Source organism: Gadus morhua, chromosome 4 (genome assembly GCF_902167405.1).
Source record: "Gadus morhua chromosome 4, gadMor3.0, whole genome shotgun sequence".
NCBI classification, from domain to species: domain Eukaryota; kingdom Metazoa; phylum Chordata; class Actinopteri; order Gadiformes; family Gadidae; genus Gadus; species Gadus morhua.
In genome coordinates this window covers 35,939,433-35,960,576 of record NC_044051.1, presented here as the reverse complement: position 1 = coordinate 35,960,576, position 21,144 = coordinate 35,939,433, and the positions used below count along the sequence as shown (strand labels likewise).

Genomic DNA, 21,144 nt, shown 5'->3' with positions numbered 1-21,144 from the left:
AAACGTGTTGAATAGGGCTGTAACGATACGCGTATCAAACCAAAAATCGCGATATTCAAAGCCACGAACCTGTCTCGCGGTGTGAGAAGGCAGAAGCGCGATATGCCCTTTCTAACTCTTCGTTCAAATTGTCTGATTGAAATTTGCTAATAATTTGTCTAAATAATAGTCTGCTGACAGCGCCCCCTCCTATCGATGCCGTAAATATGTGACGAGATGCCCTCTCTGTGATCACAGCTCTCCGTGGCTACGGAGGATTTCATTCCTCCACAGCCGTCGAAGTCCTCATATGCGATATGAACGACATTCATCCGGAGTGGGCCAAGCGCGAAAAAAATTGCCTGTGTGATCCTGTCTCTATTGTTTTGTGTGATTCGACTGGCAGTTTTTCTGCTTATAGGTCGGAATGAAGCGGCCACCGATTATTGACAGGATGGGGACTTTATTCTACCGGACTCGTTCGCTTCTTCACTAGACATACGTGCTACCGCTCGCTCTCCTCGCTCGTCCACTCACTCGCTGACGTCACTCACACGCATACGCACACTGCCATTCTCGCGCATACACATATGTATGGAAGCCCATTCCCGCCACAGGAAAAAAAAAAAACACCACAAACTATCTCATAATTATGAGATTAAAAGTCATAATAACGAGATTTAAAGTCATAATTACGAGATTTAAAGTCATAATTACGAAATTTAAAGTCATAATTACGAGATTTAAAGTCATAATTACGAGATTTAAAGTCATAATTACGAGATTAAAAGTCATAATTACGAGATTTAAAGTCATAATTATGAGATTTAAAGTCATAATAACGAGATAAAAAAGTCATAATAATGAGATTTAAAGTCATAATTACGAGATATAAAGTCATGACAGTAGGCTGCATCTAGATGGTTTACATTAAGATCAGTGTCGTAACGTCATGGAGTTGGATCACCACATTGAGCAATATTTCCAAAGACGATATACAAATGATGAAATTCTGGCAGTATTGGCTGAGGTGCATGGGGTAGTGCTGAGCAAGCGGACACTTGAAAGGATTCTGAGAGAGAAAAGATTGTGGCGCAGGAAGGGCAAGACAGATGTGGCCGAGGTGGCAGCTTTCATTGAAGCGCAACTCCAAACGTCTGGGCAGTGTCATGGCTACCGTTGGATGTACCAAAAATGTTGGATAAATGGCATTATTACCGACAGGGAAACAGTACGTGTTCTCTTGCGGCTGTTGGACAGTGAGGGAGTTGACCTGAGATCAAGAAATAGACTACGGCGGAGAGTATATCACAGCCGGGGTCCCAATTACGTCTGGCACATTGACGGCTATGACAAACTTAAACCGTATGGGATCTGTATAAGTGGATGCATAGATGGTTTTTCTAGGAGACTCATCTGGCTGGAGGCATACAAAACTAATAATGATCCGAACGTGATTGCTGGTTATTTCATGGATGCTGTACTAATAGCTCAAGGTTGCCCTGAACGATTACGGGTAGATTTAGGGACAGAAAATGTTCGTTTGGCCGAAATGCAAAGATTCATGCACTTTTCAGAGGGTCAACTTGAAATCGAACATGTCACATTTGGTCCAAGCACTGGCAACCAGCGCATTGAAAGATGGTGGCTGACATTACGCAGTCAGTGCGCCCAGTTTTGGATGGACTTTTTCGATAAATTGAAATCGGATGGATACTTCGCTGACACCTTCCTGGACAAGTCATTGGTCCAGTTCTGTTTTCTTTCCACAATTCAGGTAAGTTTCACTATTCACTGCTTTATTTTTGTCTGTGGCTTATTCTTATTTGTATTATTTTATTTTTATTGTTACACTATACTATTGATTTGGTTTTACCAAAAAAGTTAAATACAAGAACCACACATTGCTTTCTGTCTGCAGGAAAGCTTTTTCATGCAATTCATTGCATTTCATTTGTATTCACTTTGAGCCTTGTCTTATCAGGCAGAACTGGAGGAGGTCGCATTCATCTGGAATGAGCACAGGATGCGTCGAGTGCACAACTCACGAAGTCCTCATGGCCGTCCATCCATCATCCATGCAGTGCCTCAACTCTACGGGGCCACGGACTACCTGTATCGCCCAAGTCTGGAGAAGATCGAGGCCTGCTTGGGGGAGTGTGTTTACAAAGACTTCCCATGTGATGAAGATGTGTTTCACATTTGTGTGGGGCTTATGTCTGAGCATGGCCTTGAATTAACTAACGACGTGTACAAGACAGTAGATCTGTATGTAAGACTTAGACAGCTAATTAACAATGAATTGCTACAGCCTTAAAAGCAGGGGTAGTTGTTTGTGCTAGATGAGCTGCAGTAGGCCTAATTCAGCATTAGGCCTACTGCAGCTCATTTAGCAAAACTTAACTTGCACCTATTTGTAACTAGAGTAGGCTTTAACTGGTTCTGCAACAATACAAGCCTAACAATATACTGTGTGTCTTAACCCCTTTTTTCCAATCGTTGTAGTGTCTTTAACATTAAGTTGACATTTCTACTGCAAAAATAAATATATTTGATATAAACATTATACTTAATATATTAATCATGCGTCAATATTGATTATTGGGAAATAACTAAACAGTTAGCCACAATTTAATGAACTTTTATTATTTTATTATCTTCCCATAAAACAGCTTTAGAAAACAACATAAGTATTGCTGGGGATATATATAAGCTGCTGATGGCAGCTGAAACGGCTAAACGATGTATTGGTGGTGATAACTTTAATACATTACATTAATACAATAGTTCATTATATAATTAAATATTTACACATTAAATATAATCTAGCATCTCAAAGTCTCTACATTAAATCACATTACATTATATAATTTCCTATTTACATATAATCCAGCATCTCAAAATCATAAAATTAAGTAATCTCGACATGAAGAGGCTGTTGATGGCATCTGAATCTGCTAAACTATGTATTGGTCGGGATGACTTCAAGACATTTCATTAATACAACAGTACATATAATAACATATTTACATAATCCAACATATCAAAATATGTACATTAAATCTCATTACATTAATACATCAGTACATTATATAATTTCATATTTACATATTACATATTGCATTAAATCATCTTGACATGAGGAGGCTGCTGATGGCAGCTGAATCAACTAAACTATGTCCATTGCCCACACACCACTCTCCAATACTTTGTTCATTTCGTGTCTGAAATCCGGGTAATTGTCATAATCAATTGGCAACTCCAAGTAGCATCCACATGTGTGGGCGATGGGCCGTCTCTGCATACCTTGCAAATTCGTGAAGCTCAAAGTAATGGTCTTACCAAGAAACAAATCAGAGCCAGTGCAAAACCGAAGGAATAGAGACAGGTGCTGTGCGTCAGATTCTCTAAGGTAAGTGCTAAGATGCTTTCCTATGTTCTTCTGCTGGTCGTTCATAGTAGTGGGGTAAGAGATAGACCTAATCACCTTCCTCAGTGTTGGATGAAGATTTACATACGCTTCTGAAATGCCTTCCAAATCTGACCTAAAGGGTGCAAGCACCTTGCTCCACTGCTCTAGGACAAAGGCGGGTTCTTGAACCAGCTTTTGGTGGGCAAGCTCCTCCAAGAGCTGTTCAATATTATCAGCGGTTGGCATTCTTCGACAGCTGTGGAGATCCATTACTTCAATCAATTCTTCCTGATCCACACTTTCAAAATCTGAACGGCAGGATTCAAACACCAATCTCTCTGACTCTGTGACATATTTCAGGAAGCAGTCAACAAGACTACTCTTCACACTTCCCAGGGCAACTTTCTCCAAAATTACTGGGGCTATTTTTATAGGCAGGTACTTCTCTTTTTGCCAACCCATTGCTATTATTCTGCCAATGCTTTCCCACTGCTGCTTACCAAAATCATGGCGTAGAAAAGGCACCTTGAAAGCATTTCCTAAAGTGCATTGCTCATAAAAGTCCAGCCAAAATTCAGTTAGCACATCCCTTAACACGCCACCTTCATCAACTGCCATTTCCAAACTTCCATTGGGAAGAATTACTTGGATGAAAACATCATCTCGCATGACACTCGCGTCCAAAAAATGTGTGATTAGTTCTCTCAGGATCTGCCCACGGTGAACAACAATTATTCTCTTTGTTCTTTCACTCTGATCAATGGGCACATGAGCAATATCTAGGGTCGGAGTAGATGAACTTGATGCCCGAGGAGACGTTTGTAAGGTATCATCAAGGCTAACCCAGTCCAGATCATGTTGGTGTCCTTGGAAAAAGGTAACTGTGCCACTATTCTCAAAGTCATCTACAGCATTGGCGGCATCAACTTCGCTCACACTAGCCCAATCTGTCATTTCAACAGTGGAGCAATCGAAGGGCTCAGGATCACTGTTTGTATCAGACAGGACATTGCTGCTACTAGCATATACCACATCTGCGGTTTCCTGACCTTCAGCTAGAGGTAAACTAGGCCTAGGGGGGTTGGGTGAGGCTGCAAGCTGATTCTCACTGCAACCATCCCTCTTGGTTGTTGCTAAGTAAAAGCGTAAAATGGGCAGCTTTGTTACTTCATAAAGATCCCCAACTGTAGTCAGGGGATCTAACGGGCGCTCCTGAAAATCAGTTAGTTCAATCGCAAAATCTTGAACATTTCCTTCTGCATTTTTCTGACCAGGGAAAAACAGGTTTTTGGCCTGTTCAATTAACTGATCTTTACAACAATTCTTGGACACAGAGATTTTCCTGGTCCCGCCCCCCTTTTTGGCCCTCATTTGTAAGAATTTCCCGTCACGGAAATTCAACCAGCCAATTTCAATTTTACGCTCTTTCTTCTGAGCATTTTGACATGGTAACTTCTCAGACAAGTGTTCACGATCGTCACTTTTTGCTAACTTGGCTTTCAGTCGCTCAAAAAGTTTTGATTTGCGGGCAACAGGATTCTTCCCCTTCAATCTGCAATATCCAAGGACAGCCAGTCGGTCTCCATATGATGGTAGATACTCGGTTAACTGGTCGTCGTTCATGAGCAGGAGGACATTGGGATCGATCTTAAAAAAAGAGGAAAACACACACACACAGCCACAAAACAAATATAATTTAACATAAACAGAAGCAGTAATTAAAAAAAAAATCAAAAAAATGCATAAACACACAATTTAGCCTATCTTTCCCCCATTAACAGACTAGTTACCTTATCGTTTTCCAGTTGCTTTATGTTTTCTTCTGGTACATTCCGCGACCTCAAGAACTCGCACAACTCATCCATCCTGTGAGAGGCCAACACAAATATTTAACGAACGGAACAGATGCCAACTACATTGTGATGCATTGAGCACATGGATGAGCTAACATTATGCATTGTACATATTTATAATTCGAAATTCGTCCCACGCCGGGCCATTTTTACTTACTACTAGCGCCACAAGAGGGGTCAAATGACCCCTAAGTCATTTGAATGAGAGGCTGTGCATTTGCACATAATGATCACTAGGTGGCGCCAATGAGCTATTACCGCGCGAGCGCCACATGTGCGTGTCTGTCACAAGCCTAGTCCTCACGATTTTGTCATAAATGTACATATATGAAGTACAAACAGCCTATATTTTCACTAAGGGTTTAAGATTGAATGATGCAAATAAAGTAATTAAATTAATTGAGATATGCCTATATTGTTATCGTGGATATTTTCTCAAGACCACTCCATTCCATCAACTTTATGAACCAGCAGTTGGCTGAGTGGTTTAGGCCCTGCAATACGGGCGACCTGAGTTCGCGTCCTGTACGTCATTTAATTCTTGCCGTTGGCTTATTTTGTAATTTCCTTTATATCAGAGAAATTAGGCTTAACAATTTACTTTTTATGTACTCAGAATTCGAACACCACTACAAAATGGCGAGCATCCTATATAGTGCACTATATAGTGCACTATATAGTGCACTATATCCGTGATAGGGAACGATTTCGAACACTTTGAACTAGTTTAAAAAGAGAAAACATTTTGACTAAAAGTTGACTACAATTTAAGGACTTTTTGTCGACTAAAACTAGACTAAAACTACAAAGGAAAACAATGACTAAAATGTGACAAAATCTAAAATAGCTGACAAAATTAACACGGTGCTAATACTAGAACTAGCTAACATAGCTGCAGCAGAGTGCTTTTTCAAAGGAAACATAAACCAGATGAAAAGACGCTGAATTACTGAATATAGGCTTAAAAGAGCATCTCTACAAATTCGGTTACCTTGCTGTTTCGCCTTGCGAATAGGAGGATGACCGAGAGAAGTGATGACTTGCAGGTTCATCAGCCTCAGGTCCGAAATGATGGCGCCGACTGGTAGCCTAGTAGCGCGTGCCGCTCTGTCGTGCCGATTTCGAACTTGAAGGAAGTGAGGTCAGGGGGCAGGCTAACCGTCGAAAATCTCGTAATTATGACTTTAAATCTCATTATTATGACTTTTTTATCTCGTTATTATGACTTTAAATCTCATAATTATGACTTTTTTATCTCGTTATTATGACTTTAAATCTCATAATTATGACTTTAAATCTCGTAATTATGACTTTTAATCTCGTAATTATGACTTTTAATCTCGTAATTATGACTTTAAATCTCGTAATTATGACTTTAAATCTCGTAATTATGACTTTAAATCTCGTTATTATGACTTTTAATCTCATAATTATGAGATAGTTTGTGGTGTTTTTTTTTTTTCCTGTGGCGGGAATGGGCTTCCATACATATGTTACTCGTAACACTAGCCTCGTTATTGCGACGTTCATGTTTTTCCTCATCTATTGAAAGTTAGGCTATTAAACATGTTGCATTCTATACGGCCTGATTATGTCATTATTTAAGCTACATAGCCTAATAAGAAGCGCTAATAAGGATATTTGAATAAACCAACCAAACAGTTAAAGGGGCCCTATTATGCCTACCAGCAAAAAGCATCCTCCAACTGCAATCTTTGGTTATTTCTTTATTAATTTAGCTATACTTTAATAGTATTCTTTCGGTTCAAATCTGTTCAGTGTTCCAAATTATTTTTTATTAAATGTTACATTAAGATAATTGGTATTTAAGTGTTGTTTAAATAAAATGCTTTTTAAATTTAAAAGAATCGTGGGATGTATCGAACCGTGGGTCAAAAATCGTGATACAAACCGAATCGTGAATTTGTGTATCGTTACAGCCCTAGTGTTGAAACAAGACAGTGTACTAAGTGTCTCTTCAATACTCAGTAATTCAGTCACTATTACTATGGAGGTAGATTTGTGTCTTTATTATGCAATCAAAAATAATAGGTTTGAGAGCAAAACTTTCCACACTGCAATCAAAAAATTGATTTGAGAGCAAAACTATCGACACTGCCATCAAAAAATGTTTTATTGCAAGATAAATTAATGTGATTAAAAAAATATTAATGGGAATCCAAAAGTTTTGTTTGCAAACCCAAAAGTTTTGTTTACAAATCCAAAAGTTTTGTTTGCGAATCCAAAAGTTTTGTTTGCGAATCAAAAAGCTTTGTTTGCGAATCCTAAAGTTTTGCTTGCGAATCCAAAAGCTTTGCTTGCTGTTGAGCTGAATCTCGTGGGCGGGACCTACGCCGAAAGATGTAAGACACGTCTCTATTGGCCAGTCTCGATCGGAGTGACAGCTTGGCAACATCCGAAAAGCCGCTGCCCCCCGACCGCCTCCAGAAGCAGATTGTCGGCCTGTTCGGTTGTGCCTCTCAATCCGCGGCGGCGGTCAACAACATCGCCCTGCTCTCCTCTGCCATGGTCTCCTTGTCGGCTGACAGGGAGGCCTACGGGATTTTCAGGGCACGCAAGCGCGCGTACGGGACAAGCCCATAAGGCGAAGCCTAGACGGCGTAGCCTACATGAAATAGAACTCCCTCTCTCGTTACTAACTGTGGATTTTGCCAAGCTGTCACTCCGATCGAGACTGGCCAATAGAGACGTGTCTTACATCTTTTGGCGTAGATCCCGCCCATGAGATTCAGCTCAACAGCAAGCAAAGCTTTTGGATTCGCAAGCAAAACTTTAGGATTCGCAAGCAAAGCTTTTTGATTCGCAAACAAAACTTTTGGATTCGCAAACAAAACTTTTGGATTTGCAAACAAAACTTTTGGGTTTGCAAACAAAACTTTTGGATTCCCATTAATATTTTTTTTATCACATTAATTTATCTTGCAATAAAACATTTTTTGATTGCAGTGTCGATAGTTTTGCTCTCAAATCTATTTTTTGATTGCAGTGTGGAAAGTTTTGCCCTCAAACCTATTTTTTGATTGCAGTGTGGAAAGTTTTGCTCTCAAACCTATTATTTTTGATTGCATAATAAAGACACAAATCTACCTCCATATATTACCGTGTTCTTTCAGAAAGTCGCCGATTCAAGATCGCTTTTAACTCACTTTATTTGGTAAAGGTTGGCTATGATATCTACCAGAGTGATGGATATCTCTCTATAGCTCTGATATCTACGAAGCGTGTGCGTGTGTGTGTGTGTGTGTGCCTCGAAACTGCACCGAGGTGGAGTCACCGCCCCCTAGTGGTACCACATGTAATAACAGTACTTACTTTGTCATGACTGATAAATGGTCTCTTGTCTTTCTTTTAATCATTCCTCACAGAGGAACCTGTATATTCAACCAACCACCAATAAGAACCAATGCAAAAGGGTTCAAATGTACCACTATATCAAAACTAGAAAAAAAAAAAAATGTTATGAGCTGGAGCAGTTAATTTGCTATTCCTGGTTTGATGGTTTCGATTAATCTGTTTAACATTTTTGTTATTGTTTTTTCCAAAAGCTTTGATTTGTTTTAACCTACGAGCTGAACATCATCATCATAATTATAAAAACCGGTATTATATGAACTGTATTATCTAAGCCTGTATTGTTGCTTAGGATCCTGAGGATCCAATTTGTTTTTTATTTACTTTCTTGCATTATTGCTTATTCTTTTTTTTTCTTCTTTTTTTTATATGCTCAATAAAAAAGGAAAAATACGGCGAAAGGTTACCTCCCCTTTCTTTGCTTGGCCCACCCAAAGTATTTGTGCCGACCCCCGATGAGAAAATGATCTCTGACCGTGTGAGCTCAGCCCACATAATTCTTTCCTGGAGAGACATCATAGCAGTTGCAAGCTTGGCAGTTGCTCAGTGTTTGGATGTGCAAATTAACACAAAAATGTATTTTTATTTCCTTCATCCGAGCCCCTGAAGAACCAGTTAGTAGGTTGATAATATTTTCTCTGGAAATGCGCCAGTCTGCGCAAAACATTTCACCGACGACTGCTTCCTCAACTCGGTCCAATACAAAGCTGCTGAACGTCTGAAAATGGAGTCCGGATCAGTACCAACTCTCCTCGGCTCAGCTACAAACCTCGGACAAGTAAGTCAACTACCCCTATATCATCGTGTTGCTTATGGTTACGTTGTTACCCTTATAATGTTGTTGTAGCATTAGCTCTACAGCTAACAGCCCAGCTACTGTCTCTAATGTAAAAGTAGATAGCATCAGGTATGTGTGTGAACACACTGTAATGCGAGTGTTGTACACTTCTTTGTTATTTGGATAACCGTTCTGACTGAGATACCAAGGGAATGTCCCGAATCTTTAAGAATGTCTGCTCATATGGAAGAAATTAACAAACTATGATTATTATCAGGCCTATATATCACATAAATACATTAACAGTGGAAATGAGGTTTTGACACGGCGCAGCGGAGTCGGGTCCTTCTATTCCTATCTTGTGTACTGCCAGGTGTAGGTTCCAAGGGGTCAAGATGAACAGAAGCAGACCCGGCGCCAGACACAGATTTGCGGGGGGCCTTGCATTGCCCTGCTGGGGGCACATTTCTTCTTTATGCCAGAAATGTAAAGTCATAGGTTGATTTAATCGGGGGGTTCTCCCCCGTGGTGTGTGTGTGTGTGTGTGTGTGTGTGTGTGTGTGTGTGTGTGTGTGTGTGTGTGTGTGTGTGTGTGTGTGTGTGTGTGTGTGTGTGTGTGTGTGTGTGTGTGTGTGTGTGTGTGAAGGAGCTGTGAATAGGCCTATACGCAATTATAACATGAGAAAGAAAAAGCAGCAATCTTACCATGTCTGACTCACGTGAACAAAGTGCAGGGCTGTAGTGCAAGCGCAGGCTAAATAAATCTGAGCGCAGTTTAAATGCACATCTAATAATAGGCTACTAAATAGAATTTAAAAACGTACAGAATCATTCACCTCCTAGTATAGGCTAAACCTTCTCTAGAGACTTTTTTTATTATTGTTACCAGCAGGACACGAAACTCAACTCGTACCCAACGTGAGTCCATAACGTATCCTGTCCAATTACGTTGTATCCTGTGCAATGCCAAATAAAGGCTTCTTCTTCTTCTTCTTCTTCTTCTTCTTCTTCTTCTTCTTCTTCTTCTTCTTCTTCTTCTTCTTCTTCTTCTAAGTTGTGTGTATCTAGGCTATTAAAGTATAGCCTAATAATTACTGCATATTTAAATTTTCTACATCTCCCAGCTCTCTTACCGCCTCAATATAACACAATAGGTAGGCCTAGCCTATCTTCCACATCTGTAGCACTTGTGTTGGACCAGTTAAAGCCACATTTAAAATATTTCTAGATCCCTGCGTTGTGTATTAAGGTACAATCTGCAAACTGTAAACAACTTTATTTTGTTGAGTTTCCCTTTTTAAAGTGAAAATGCGATGTGATCCATATTGCAGGAATATTTCACTGGGCTCATCCAACGAGAAGAACTTTCCCCTACGATGCTTGGTCAGCAAAATAAAGCATATGTTGTCGTTTTTGCACTTGTTGTTTTATCCCACACTGAGATGTGAACTCAATCTTGCATGAGTATCTTGAATTAAAAAAAAAAAATTGGAGTATGCAATTTATTGATAAGACGTGTACTCTCCGTGCATATCCCTGCCTTCTCCAGTGAACCAAGAAAGCTGGCTCCGTGATGAAGGGGGAATTTACCCCCTCGGTTTTACACAGGCAAGACAATGAATTTGCAGGGCGTGCAAAGCCGCGAACGAACCGGCTTGGCAGTGTAAAAATGCCTAATGTGTCCTTCGTGGGGATTGACAACTATTCTGTGCAAATGAAAGAATATGTCTTGTGTGTGTTTCCTTCTTTATGTGGAAAGCAGCGGACCCCCGACACCATTTCAATCAAGCTTGAAGAGGATATTGGTGGAGGCATGCCCGCCATAGGTAAGTAATACACATTGCATCTATGCAAGCAAACAACCTGGATGAACTGCGAATGTTCTTGATTCTACCTGCGCTAAAAAGCCTGGTCCTCTTTGGAAAAGCATCATGACCAGCGTCCTGCTAAAACACGAGTCAAACTTGGGATTAGCATTTCAAAGATGGAATCAGTCAAGAGCCCAGAAGGATTTCAAGACGGATGCCACATGAGCTTGTTTATTATTCTCAAACATCACTGAATTCATAATGTATAAATGTTAGCTGATCAGCTTACAGGGAAGGATACAATGTTGCTTGTTATTGTCAAAAATAGAATAATTGCGCTTGTCTATCATGTCATGTTGTGCTCAGATCATTTTGCGCTGGTGTTCGTTCAGTGTCCTCCACATGGCCCCCGCTTGAGCTTTGAGGCTAAGGGGGAGGGTGTTGGAGGAGACATCCCTCTCCAAAACTCTGAATCTTTGTCTGCAGTACACATTTTAAACCCTCTGTGTCATCGGTACATGCACATACATTTAAATAGTTTCAAATGGACAAATACACAGTTCCTCCTTTTATGCAAACAGTGTACCGAAACAATTACTTTCTGTCATTTTTTTTCTCCCTGTGCTGAAGACAGCGATGCCTTTGGAGACAGTAGCACGCAGCGCGGCGCCACCTCGGAGAGTCTGGGTGTGGACGGCCCTGGCTCCTCCCACATGTCCAGTCACAGCGGGGAGCTGAAGATCCTGAGCGTCTACGGTAAAGGGGAGGGCCCTCTGGCGCTGGACGGCCATGACACCCTCTTCACCGCGTCAGAAGTGGAGGCCCTGAACTCGCTGTCTGCGGACCACAACGCGGCCAAGAGCCTGGAGCGCGGCGAGCGGCTGGTCTGCCACGAGGAGCTGAGTGTGCAGGTTGGAAATCATCTTCTTATTCAGCATCCAATTGAGAGGCTTCCTCTGTTACAACTCCAGCACACACCCATAGAAAGCACACCCCTTTATGATTCAGTAAACGCTGCCAAATATGCCCGTCTTATGCCCACCTTTTTCCTTGCATGGTCCGCGCGTTTACACTGACCGTGGTAATTTATCGGCTTTGTTTCGCACCCCAATTTACCCTCTCAGACCCCACACATATTGGCGCTTTTCATTTAGATGTAAATGTGATTAGACAGCTTTGCGGTTCCAGGGAAGGGACTTGGGTAGAGGTGTTGCTGCATTGTCTCTACAACAGAGACAACACAGCGATTTCAACATGAGTAGTTATAACTGGAGGGATACTGATATCTGCAAGCTTGCTGACCATCATGGGAGAGAAGGTGATGCAGTCACATTTAAGGAAGACGGGGAAATATGGTGCGATCTACGAGAAAGTACCAGAAGAACTTTCCTTACGATGCTTGGTCAGCAATGTGGTCAGCCAAATAAAGAATATGTTATTGATTTTGCGCTTGTAAATAGTGAATCGTGTTTTAGTCTACACTCAGATGTCAACTTATTCTTGCATGCGGGAATGAGTGAATCGAAAGAAAAAAGATATTTCGGAGTATGCAATTTATTGATAAGACGTGTACTCTCCGTGCATAGCCCCGCCATCTCGAGTGAACCAAGAAAGCTGGCTCCGTGACGAAGGGAGATTTTACCCCCTTGGTTTTACACAGGCAAGATAATAAATTTGCAGGGCGTGCAAAGCCGCGAACGAACCGGTTTGGCAGTGTAAAAATGCATAATGTGTCCTTAGTGCGGATGGACAACTGTTCATTGCAAATGAAAGGATGTGTCTTGAGTGTGTTTCCTTCTTTATGTGGAAAGCAGCAGACCCCGGACACCATTTCAATCAAGGTTGAAGAGGATATTGGTGGAGGCATGCCCGCTGTAGGTTAGTAATACACATTGCATCCATGCAAGCAAACAACCTGGATCAACTGAGAATGTACTCGATTCTAATTGCGCTGAAAAGCCTGGTCCTCTTTGGAACAGCATCATGACCATGGCCCTGTTAAAACACGAGTCAAATTTGGGAGTTGTATTTCAAAGATGGAATCAGTCAAGAGCCCAGAAGGGTTTCAAGACAGATTCCCCATAAGCTGGTTTATCATTCTCAAACATCAATGAATTAAAAATGTATAAACGTTAGCTGATCAGCTTACAGGGAAGGACACGTAGTCGCTTGTTATTGTCAAAATAGAATAATTGCGCTTGTCTCGCATGTCATGTTGTGCTCAGATAATTTTGCGCTGGTGCTCGTTCAGTGTCCTCCCGCCCCCACTTGAGCTTTGAGTCTAGGGGGGAGGGTGCTGGAGGATACATCCCTCTCCAAAACTCTGAATCTTTGTCTGCAGTACACATTTTAAACCCTCTGTGTCAATGGTACATTTAAATAGTTGATTTCATGTGTACAGACACACACTTTCTCCTTCTATGCAAACAGTGTATCAAAACAATGATAAAAACATTTTTTTTTCTCCCTCTGCAGAAGACTGTGATGCCTTTGGAGACCGTAGCACGCAGCGCGGCGCCACCTCTGAGATTCTTGGCATGGACACCCCTTGTTGCTCCCACATGTCCAGTCACAGCGAGGAACTGAAGATTCTGAGCGTCTACGGTAAAGGGGAGGGCCCTCTGGCGACGGACAGCCATGACACCCTCTTCACCGCGTCAGAAGTGGAGGCCCTGAACTCGCTGTCTGCGTACCACAGCGAGGCCAAGAGCCTGGAGCACGGCGAGCGGCTGGTCTGCCGCGAGGAGCTGAGTGTGCAGGTTGGAAATCGTCTTCTTATTCAGCATTCAAATGAGAGGCTTCCTCTGTTACAACTCCAGCACACACCCTTATAAAGCACACTCCTTTATGATTTAATGTTCCGTAAGTGTAGCCTGCCTATCGCCAGACCAAGCTCAATCGTAGATTGATCTTTGGTCTGGGGAAGCTGCTGTCATTTTCTTCAGCACAAGAGGCATGATCAACTTTTTCAACTGACTCTGTACGCAAATGGCTGCGTGCCGTCGCTTCCCTGTCGTCATTGTGTTAAACCAGCCAATAGGGCGCCAGGGGGAGAACTAACCAACTTGGTGATTGGTTCCTCCAAAAACGTATCGGAAACAGAAAGAAATGAATTGCTCTTCTCCAGGCCCTTCTACGGGGCGAATTCAAATCGCCGTCAGAACAGGCTGGGGGCACCCAGTCCATCGTAAGGGGGGATTAACAACTATTCTGTGCAAATTAAAGAATTTGTCTTGCGTGTGTTTCCTTCTTTCTGGAAAGCAGCAGACCCCAGACACCATTTCAATCAAGGTTGAAGAGGATATTGGTGGAGGCATGCCCGCTGTAGGTTAGTAATACACATTGCATCCATGCAAGCAAACGACCTACCAACTGAGAATGTACTAGAGATTCTACCTACCTACGGTAAAAAGCCTGGTCCTTTTTTGAAAAGAATTAGGGGTGCAACGGATCACAAAGCTCACGGTTCGGATCGGGTCACGGTTTTTGAGTCACGGGTCGGATCATTTTCGGATCAACAACAACAATAAAGATAACAAGACAAATGTGACCTTAAATAAAATCTTCAACTGTGTAAAAACAAGATAAAGTGAAAAATTAGGTAATATTAATAATAATACAATTCAGGATGTCTGCATTGCCTGGGGAGAGTTTAGAGTCTACACTATCCCAAGGCAATGCAGACATCCTTATCTTCTTTTTTATAGTTTGGTAGCGAAATACAGTTTCTGTGGTGTTTTATTTGGCATTTTGGAAATCCATTGATTTCGGTTGGGAGAATCATTGCTCATTGCAAGGGGGGTTGGTTGTAGTCTTTTCGCTCGGTTTTAGCCCTACTGTTGATACGGCGAACCGAGCGAAAAGACTACAACCAAACCTAAACACGTCCGGTTCCGGTTCCGGTTTACGTTTCAGCCGAGCCACGGATCACTTGCGTCCCGAACCGTGATGGTTGATCCGTACGGATCACGGGAAACCCGTGAACCGTTGCACCACTAAAAAGAATCATGAGCAAAGCCCTGCTAAAACACAAGGACCACTATACAGTTTATCAGAATGATTGACATCTTCTTCATGGCAGGTGTCAGGAATGCTGAATCCGCTCTGATTCCCAGTATAACTACTGTATTGGTAAAGCAGGTGATCGGAAACAACAGATGACCTGGGTTGTGTCTTGATGACCTGCCCACATCCTTAAAAGACGGAGACATAGCGGTGCCTTTTCAGCTTAAGCCTTTGACCCTTGACCCCCCACAAGGGGAACAAGGGAAATGCATAATAAACAAAAAGACGTTAGAAAGAAAGTGTCAAAATATACTTCTTCCAATACATCAGTGTGTAAAAGTACATGCTGTATCCCTTTGTGCAAATAATGAATTCAAACCATTACTTTCTCTGTCTTTGTTTTCCTCTCTGAAGAAGACGGCAATGACATTAGAGACTGCAGCACGCAGCGCGGCGCCACCTCGGGGAGACTGCGTGTGGACGCCCCTGGCTCCTCCCACATGGCCAGTAACAACGGGGAGCTGCGGATCCTGAGCGTCTATGGAAAAGGGGAGGGCCCACTGGCGGTGGACGGCCATAACACCCTCTTCACCACGTCAGAACTGGAGGCCTTGAGCTCACTGTCGGCGGACTGCAGCGTGGCCAAGAGCCTGAACTGCAGCGTGCGGTTGGTCCGCCTTGAGGAGCTGACTGGGCATCGGGGCGGCCGCAAGGGCCGGCCCGGTGTCTTGTGTGGCAAGGTTTTTCCCAATAATGACAATATGATCGTTCACATGAGGACAAAACCCGACGAGAAGTCGTACGGGTGCGACCAATGCACGAAGCGCTTCAGTCGGAAAGGCAGGCTGAAGATCCACATGAAGACTCACACCAGAGAGAAGCCCTACATGTGTGACCAATGCACGAAGAGCTTCAGTCATAGCTACCTGCTGAAGATCCACATGAGGACTCACACCGGCGAGAAGCCGTACGGGTGCGACCAATGCATGAAGAGCTTCAGTCAGAGCAGCTATCTGAAGATCCACATGAGGACTCACACCGGGGCAAAGCCCTACCGGTGTGACCAATGCACGAAGCGCTTCAGTCACAGCCTCTATCTGAAGAGGGAAAGTAAACTTGGAGATCCACATGAGGACTCACACTGGAGAGAAGCCCTACAAGTGTGACCATTGCGCAAAGCGCTTCAGACAAACAAGCGCCCTTCAGAGCCACATTAGGACTCACACCGGTGAGAAGCCCTACAAGTGTGACCATTGCGCAAAGCGCTTCAGACAGACAAGCCAGCTTACGGGCCACGTGAGGACTCACACCGGGGAGAAGCCCTACAAGTGTGACCATTGCGCAAAGCGCTTCAGACAGATAAGCCAGCTTAAGTGCCACGTGAGGGCTCACACCGGGGAGAAGCCCTACAAGTGTGACCATTGCGCAAAGGGCTACGGACATTCAAGCCATCTTAAGAGCCACATGAGGACTCACACCGGCGAAATGCCCTACAAGTGTAACCAATGCGCGAAGCGCTTCGGACAGACAAGCCATCTTAAGAGCCACATGTGGACTCACACCGGGGAGAAGCCCTACAAGTGTGACCATTGCGCAAAGAGCTTCGGGCAGACAAGCCATCTTAAGAGCCACATGAGGACTCACACCGGCGAGATGCCCTACAAGTGTGACCAATGCGCAAAGCGCTTCAGAGAGTCAAGCCAGCTTAAGAGGCACATGTGGACTCACACTGGCGAGATGCCCTACAAGTGTGACCAATGCGCAAAGCGCTTCGTACAGACAAGCCAGCTTAAGAGCCACATGTGGACTCACACCGGGGAGAAGCCCTACAAGTGTGACCAATGCGCAAAGCGCTTTGAAAAGGCAAGCACGCTTCAGATCCACATGAGGTCTCACACCGGGGAGAAGCCCTACAAGTGTGATCAATGCGCAAAGCGCTTCAGACAGAGAGGCAGCCTGAATGTCCACATTAGGACTCACACCGGCGAGAAGCCCTACAAGTGTGACCAATGCACGAAGCGCTTCAGTCACAGTTGCTATCTGAAGAGCCACATGAGGACTCACACCAGCGAGAAGCTCTACATGTCTGAAAAAATGCACGAAGCTCTTCACTCAGAAAAGGCCCCTGGAGGACCACATGTGTTATGTATTTTAAGCACATAAGCTGCCCCCACATAGCCATTAGGAAGCAGGATCGAACACACAAGCTGCATTACCCTCACACAGCCACAAGGAAGCAGGATCGAACACACAAGCTGTAACATCTACCCCAGCTACAGAAGGCAGCATCTTTAAGACAGACGCGGAAGCCGCATCTAAGAGCTAGACCACGCCCACTTCACATAGGCCACGCCCACTTGGTCCATTTTCAGCGACCGGAGCCAGAGGAGGTCAGAGACTCACAGGCGCCCCGCAGAGAGCCTCGGGCCTAAGCCCGGGGCTCGAAGTATCTCACGGTATTTCTCTCTACTAGTGTTGGATACAATTCCCACCCTTTTGCTTCATAGTTACAGTACCGAAATACTTAAACAAATGAAGTGAGTTAAAAGCGACCCGTTTCGAAAAACTTTCAACAAGAGCACGACAATTGCCACATGAGGACTCACTCCGGGGAGAAGCCCTACAAGTTTGACCAATGCGCGACGCGCTTCATTCATGGCTCCAAGCTGAAGATCCACATGAGGACTCACACCGGTGAGAAGCCCTGCGTGTGTCTACTACCGCCCAGTGGCTCGAACACCTGTGATCATGAAATGCTTTGAAAGGCTGGTCTTTCACCACATTAAAGTGAACTGAACTGAAATAATCAACATCGATAACGTTTTAGTTATTAAAATCGGCTCCGGGTAGACGGGACCTGAAAGACGCTGAAGATAAACTTTGGGAGATACACCCGCGGATGAGCATAGATGCGAGGCGGATTCACGAGTGTCACGTTTACTTTAGGTGGATGTTAGAGGTTTACTTTCTGGTGGATGTTGATGGATATTGCACAGATAAATCTTACTATGAAACTACTTCGAGTTTAACTCCCTCTGCATCAGCAATCGGGTAGTCGGCGAACAACAGGGTGAGTAGAAAGGGACCTTTGTGGAACTTCGGCGGGTTTACTTACCCGCCGTAGTTTAATTAGCATCTTGAAAACATAGATCTGTGATATCGTCTGAGTAATAGTTTGTACACTTTATGGTCTGAGTGCTAGCTTGTGGAGATTGACATGACGGGGGCTGATTTACATCGGAGGGTTAGTCAGTTTTAAGGCTGCCAGCCATGTATTAAGGGCTGGTTTCCTTTTCAAAGGTAGCCTGTGGAAATGCATGATTACCCCAGCTGCCTTGGCCCTATATAATTCATTACTGCAGCCAGGGGCGATGCAGTATGATCCTCCTGTAGACCTGGTTGTTTTATTTTCCGTAGCCATTTCAGCGAGCCTCAGAGCCTGACTCATTACCTGCTATGGCTGCTAGAGCCACAGAGTAGGAGTAGGTTACCATGCCAGTGACGTAGCTGATTGTTGAAATCCAACATGGCAGCGCCCTGTAAAACTTTCACCCCTTCACCGTACAATTTAATCCCTTTTAGCAAGTTCAGCCCTTTTATTTATTGTACCAATGACAAAGGCAGACAATACATCTGTTATAGAGATGTCCGATATTATCGGCCCACCGATATTATCGGCCCGATATTAGCATAAAAATGTAATATCGGTCAATATCGGTATTGGATTTTTTTTGAAAAAACAAAATTAAAAAAAAAAGAAAACATGGCACTTTTCCCTTAAATTAAGTTGAAGTATTTTTCTTATTTTGCACAGACAATGTTAACATTTGGAAAGCCTTGTTGCATTCAAGAATGCATCCAGTGGGGCATCACAATAACATTAAGCATGTTGTGTTAATTCCACAACAGGAGATATGTAATGTTACCTAAATTAGGTTTGAGGAAAAATAACCCAAATATCGACATCGGTATCGGCTGATATCGGAATCGAAAATTTAGAGTTGGACAATATCGCATGTCGGATATCGGCAAAAAAGCCAATATCGGACATCCCTAATATCAACTAAACTTCAAATCTCAGTTCAGTTCATCCTTAAAGCCCGCCTCCCCCCCAAATGGATCAATGGAGGACGCCATAGCCATAGTTCTACATTGTATAATGACAAAGTATTCTATTCTATGTACAGGGTTTATATCATTTATTTATAATTGTATATATTAAACTTGTGCTTGATATTTCAACACTGTCATTACCTCTACCTTTGTTATTAGAAAAAGCCTGCAAAGTTCACTTGTGAAATAGACTGCAATTTAACCCCACATTATACATGATTGTGTTAATTTCACTTACCTTTTGGCATGTCCTTAATGCCAACCATCTGTTGTTTTGACTTTCTAATTGCTGTCCTTCTTCTGCCATTGTTTTCTAGTTCATACCTTGTATCACGATAGGCGGTTAATTTCTTTCAGATCTCAACAGAAAATTATTAGAATTTAACGTTTTCTATCGATTCTATGGTGGTTGATACCCTTCAGACCCGTTCACCCTAAAACTACTTATAGATGCATGTGATTCAAGGAGAAAGTAGGGGTTAGACAGTGAATACAGCTCCATGTGATTAAGCAGCAGGTAGGGGTTAGACAGTGAATACAGATAACTGTGGTAATAGTATGGAAGAAATTAACCCTACATTTTATGGTAAACTATGATTATTAGGCCTATATATCATATAGATACTTTAATGGTGGAAGGTAGCTGATCACCTCTCCCCTATAAGTTGGGTTTGAATTGGCGCCAGGGAGCAAGTTCACTCTGTTCCTATCTTGTGTGCTTTTTGAAAAGTATGCCGACATGCACACATGTACACCATCGTTATGTATGCATAGTGGTTAATGTATGTTGAAGGGTAAAGCTGTGACCTGGAAACATATGTTATGTAAATCAACATTTTATGTAAGTCTGACCTCGTATTATGTAAGGATTGGGTATATAAGGAGCAGGACGAGAATCATTCTGGAGTGTCTTTGCAAACCTCACTCGGCTTTGTTGTTGCTTGTTTGCGGGTAACAATAAAGTCTCTGTCAATACTTGATCCGGACTCCGCGATCCTGCATGTTATTTTAAGTTAGTTGAAGTGATTGAACTCGGTTATAGTTTCTACCACAATAGGTAGGGTTTAGACAGTGAATAAGGATATATGTGGTAACGGGTAAGGGTTTGACAGTGAATAAGGATATATGTGGTAACAGGTAGGGGTAGGCATCTTGATCTAAAGGGTGCTAAACGTTAGGCTGCAGTTTGGGGATCAAACTGTTAGGTATTTTAAGCACATAAGCTGCCCCAACATAGCCACTAGGAGGCAGGATCGAACACACAAGCTGCATTACCCCAACACAGCCACAAGGGAGCAGGATCGAACACACAAGCTGTATCTGCCCCAGCTACAGAAGGCAGCATCTTTAAGACAGACACGGAAGCCGCAGCTAAGACGTCACATAGACCACGCCCACCTCACACAGGCCACGCCCACTTGGCCCATTCCCAGCGCCCAAAGGAGGTCAGAATCATAGGGGACCAGCAGAGAGCCACGGGCCTAAGCCCGGGGCGGGGCTCGAAGTAGCTCACTGTATTTCTCTCTCACGCGTTAGATACAATTCCCTCCCTTTTGCTTCATAGTTACCATACGGAAATACTTCAACAAATAAAGTGAGTTAAAAGCGACCCGTATCGAACTCACTGATTCTTGAGAGTCGGGACAAAACATGTCCTACATAGAAAAGTCTTAATTTATATCAAAAATGAAGAAATTCATCATGATTGACATACGTATAAAGTTAAATCTAAAGGAATTGTATATACCTATGCGATTTTTAGAATATACTTTTTATCTTTTTTGGGAAAATGTGTTGTATGGTCTGTGGTTAGAAGGTCAACGT

General features: G+C 42.9%; 2 protein-coding genes and 1 pseudogene across 2 annotated transcripts; 2 read left to right on the top strand and 1 right to left on the bottom strand.

Moving 5' to 3' along the window:
- The first annotated feature begins 786 nt into the window (after nt 1-786).
- LOC115542349 (uncharacterized) lies at nt 787-2,545 on the top strand. Its single transcript, XM_030354603.1, has 2 exons — nt 787-1,756; nt 1,964-2,545. The coding sequence occupies exons 1-2, from the start codon at nt 932-934 to the stop codon at nt 2,294-2,296; spliced, it is 1,158 nt and encodes a 385-aa protein (XP_030210463.1). The 5' UTR covers nt 787-931; the 3' UTR covers nt 2,297-2,545.
- A 59-nt stretch (nt 2,546-2,604) lies between these two features.
- On the bottom strand, nt 2,605-6,491 carry LOC115542281 (uncharacterized). The gene is made up of 3 exons (XM_030354520.1): nt 6,236-6,491; nt 5,182-5,257; nt 2,605-5,038 (listed from the first exon to the last, which is right to left on the bottom strand). Exons 2-3 carry the CDS (start codon nt 5,254-5,256, stop codon nt 3,149-3,151), a joined length of 1,965 nt encoding a protein of 654 aa, XP_030210380.1. The 5' UTR covers nt 5,257; nt 6,236-6,491; the 3' UTR covers nt 2,605-3,148.
- Nucleotides 6,492-15,640: 9,149 nt separating this feature from the next.
- LOC115542293 (zinc finger protein 431-like) lies at nt 15,641-20,300 on the top strand (annotated as a pseudogene).
- Nucleotides 20,301-21,144: the final 844 nt, after the last annotated feature.

Coding starts and splice junctions, on each gene's coding strand:
- LOC115542349 (XM_030354603.1), top strand. CDS start 932: ATGGAGTTGGATCACCACATTGAGCAATATTTCCAAAGACGATATACA. Junction 1,757..1,963: donor GTTTTCTTTCCACAATTCAG/GTAAGTTTCACT, acceptor TTGTCTTATCAG/GCAGAACTGGAGGAGGTCGC.
- LOC115542281 (XM_030354520.1), bottom strand. CDS start 5,256: ATGGATGAGTTGTGCGAGTTCTTGAGGTCGCGGAATGTACCAGAAGAA. Junction 5,039..5,181: donor AGCAACTGGAAAACGATAAG/GTAACTAGTCTG, acceptor TCTTTTTTTAAG/ATCGATCCCAATGTCCTCCT.